The sequence below is a fragment of the Nicrophorus vespilloides genome, unplaced genomic scaffold (genome assembly GCF_001412225.1).
Source record: "Nicrophorus vespilloides isolate i.1.1-1 unplaced genomic scaffold, Nicve_v1.0, whole genome shotgun sequence".
NCBI classification, from domain to species: domain Eukaryota; kingdom Metazoa; phylum Arthropoda; class Insecta; order Coleoptera; family Silphidae; genus Nicrophorus; species Nicrophorus vespilloides.
Genome location: NW_017099916.1, coordinates 40,208 through 43,731, shown reverse-complemented (window position 1 = coordinate 43,731; position 3,524 = coordinate 40,208). Strand labels below are relative to the sequence as shown.

Here is a 3,524-nt window from a genome sequence, read left to right as displayed (position 1 = left end):
ATGTAAAAACACTGCTTTTTCGAGCATTTTTCAAATTTTGAACACGTATTACAGCCAAACGGCTAAAACCACAGTAAAGTTATTAAAATTCAGCATTTTAATTTAATCTTTCAATCCAATTATTTCGTTGTTGTTGAAATTTTTATATATTATAATATTTCGTAATTTACTTCCTTGAATATATAATAAATCTAAATTAATGAAAATCTATAAAATGTGAAAATGTTGCAATTTTATTTAAAGTTACATAACTAAAAAGGCATTTTTTGCATTTTCAGCCACTCGAACAGAGTTAATTTGCACGATTGTCTATATTTAACTTCTTTACTTATTATATAAAGAAAGATTTATGAAAAATAAAACAACGTGATTATTGAAAATTGAGTGAAATATAAAGTAAGTGATTGGTGAAATAAAGGTAGAAAAGTTTGATATATTTGAATATTTATTTACTTCTTACATATCTTACATACAATATACATTCCACGCATACAATCTACTTTCCTAATTTTAAAAAGGATTTTTAGTACTAAGGACTAGTACGCTTCTTATCTTTCTCTCGTCGAACAATTGCGAGGTGCATGCAAAACAAAAAAAAAAAGAAATAACAAAGAACGCAGAATTGCTGCGATCCATTATCAATTACATTAAAGCGATTACAAATTATAATGAAGAAATGAAAATCGTAAAACTAAATAATAGAGGTAGTTTCTATGGATGATTATTCATCTTCAAAAATCAAACCAAACTGAAAAAGTAATGCGACGTATACAAAAATAGAATTTTCTTAAAAAACTAGGAAGGAGCACGAAACGAAAAACTATATGAATAATCAATACTTATAGTAGTAATAATAATAATAATACAAAAATAGACTATATAAGAATAAACATTTGATTTGATTTTCAAGAATCTTAAATAGTTTTTGCAAATTAAATAATAGTTACTTAAATCTTAAATAATAAGTCTAGTGGTTAACTTAGTAAATCTTCTTTTGCGATTTAAATTCATTCACTTCATTTCTAAATCTTAGTGTCAATGATTGGTTAGCGGTGGTGGAGGAGTGATCGGTGGTAAATGGTTTCCGCATGTCGGGAAGTTTGGTGGAACAGGTGGAAGATCGGCTTGAGTTCCGACGTGGACGATCAGGTTCATTCCGATGAGGATGTGCATGAGGAAATGGCAATGGAAGAGCCAGTATCCGGGATTGTCGGCTCTGAATCGGAAGATCACGTAACCGTTGTTAGGAACGGCGATGGTGTCCTTAGCTGGTGGCAAGTTGAACTGCCTGTTGAGGAGACCTCTTCTGTCCAAGTCCAGGGCATGCTTCAAGTTGATTTTCTTGACGTTCTGATCAGGGGACCGGCCAATACCGATCACGTTGAAGGCGTATCCGTGCAAGTGGAACGGATGCGACAAATTCGGAGATTGTACTGAAAATATCCAAAGAGTGTTAAAGCCTGTTAAATAAATAGTTAAAATAACTAGTACCTTCATCTACTAATACTACTTCGACGATGGCGTTCAATGGAATATCGATCATGTGAGTGCACATGCAGTTCTTTCCGCAATCGGCTGGTCTGTTGTCACCATTACAGAATTGCTCTGGAGGAGTGTCTTCCAATTGGGAAACCAGAGGAGCTGGAGGAGAGACGTGGGAGATTTCGTCGATCAAACTCAATACGTGATCACCACCCGGGGCAGCTATAAACCAAAACTCCAATTAACACCCAACAAAAACTCAAAAATTCATAAATAAATTACCCAAAAATCTGTTATAAGTGTTCGGTCTGAACAGATCCTCTGGACGATAGACCAAGAATCTGAATGGTAAGAAGATCTTAACATCTGGACGTTCCTGCAACAACGCTCTGTCGACTTTCTTGGCGTTCCTAAGTTGATTCACGCAAACGGCGTCACGTCTTGGTCGATTGCAAATTGCATCCAGCGGGTTCAAAACCTAAATCAATTCCAATAAACACATATTTAAAATCAATCCAAAAACAAAAAACCTAATTAATTTGACTTTATACATTTCGGTATTTTACAGGGAAATACCTACCTCCTCGATGTAATTTACACTATTTACATTAACTATACACTTTACAGAAGTTTCATCCTTTTATATTTACAAACCTGATCTACTAATGTTGAAGCTTATGTTTTTTGTACAATACAGCAAACTGAAAATAAATGTTAATATATACACGATTCCTTCTACATGTTTAAACTAAAGCCACTTTAATACTAGGATCATTCCATCTGGATGTAACAACTTAGATGAAGTTTGGTGAGAAAAATAAAGAAAACTGAAAGTTTTCCTGCAAAAAGCGTTTCAGGGGAAAATGCAGCGGATTAAGGTTTTCATGCAACTTGTATGTATGTACACAAGACTACTAAATTTTTTTACATATATTTTATACACATACTTAAACCTAAAAATATATAAAAATATAACAGTACCATAGACTATTGTTTTTTTTTCTTCTTCTCTGTGTGTGTGTGTGTGTTGTGTATTTTTTTTTAAATTTTAATCTAATTAAAATAATAATAATAATAATATTTTGTCCAGTTATTAAAGACTGTTATAGACTAGGACAATTGATTAATAATCTAAAGAATTTAGTTAGTGTTGTTGGTAAACAGCTGGTTTCTGTTAATAGGAAGTAATTATCGTATAATAAACGGTGAGGGAGGGGAAAAATGTTTTCTTTCGTTTTTTTTTTGTTTTCATTTACAAAACAAAATAATAATTAAAAAAAAAAAAAAATAAGTAGAAATACTGACTGTAGTAACGTTAGAAGTAACAAACAAAAAAAAAATAATAATTCTCAGCGTCTAGGTAATCGTAGAAAATAATAATAATAATAATATACATAAGTTATCTCCACAAATACTGAGACGTCGATCTATATAATACAATATTATGAAGCTCGTAAACTCAATCTAACTATTCAGATATTTACAGACAAACAAACAAAAAAAATAATTATGTATTTATGTGATTGTATATACAGAACATGAAAAAAAAAAATAGCACCGGAAGTAGAAGACAAATCAAGAGTGGAAAGAGGTGTATGAAAAGAAGACACGTAAAAAAAATGGAACTATACAAAATATATAGAGAGGAAGAGAGATAATAATTAAGAGACATTATGTAACTGCTTTATATACTTACCTAGATTATGGCGCGCAAAGTGTAACCATTTAGAGGATTTCATTTCTATCTCCGTTTTTTTTTCTTTCTCATAAATTATAAAAACAAAACAAATTATTATATAAATACAGAATACGAGTTAATAACTAGATAAACAAAAAAAAATATTCAAAAAAGAAAAACAAAAATCTTTACGAGGAATTCGTACGAATTCGAAAAGGGCATTCAAAAGAATCAATAGGAAAATGTTTCTGATGGTATCAGCTAAAGATTTGCTTGATGGCAAGATTTGGAGAGATTACTAAAATAAAGTACAAAAAAAATATAATTGTTTGTTTTTTCCTAAGGGAATTATTGATTTCGTTCG

General features: G+C 31.0%; 1 protein-coding gene across 1 annotated transcript; it reads right to left on the bottom strand.

Moving 5' to 3' along the window:
* Nucleotides 1–1,035: 1,035 nt before the first annotated feature.
* Nucleotides 1,036–2,035, bottom strand: LOC108566068 (putative laccase-16). Its single transcript, XM_017925773.1, has 4 exons — nucleotides 2,027–2,035; nucleotides 1,765–1,960; nucleotides 1,492–1,704; nucleotides 1,036–1,433 (listed from the first exon to the last, which is right to left on the bottom strand). Exons 1-4 carry the CDS (start codon nucleotides 2,033–2,035, stop codon nucleotides 1,036–1,038), a joined length of 816 nt encoding a protein of 271 aa, XP_017781262.1.
* Nucleotides 2,036–3,524: the final 1,489 nt, after the last annotated feature.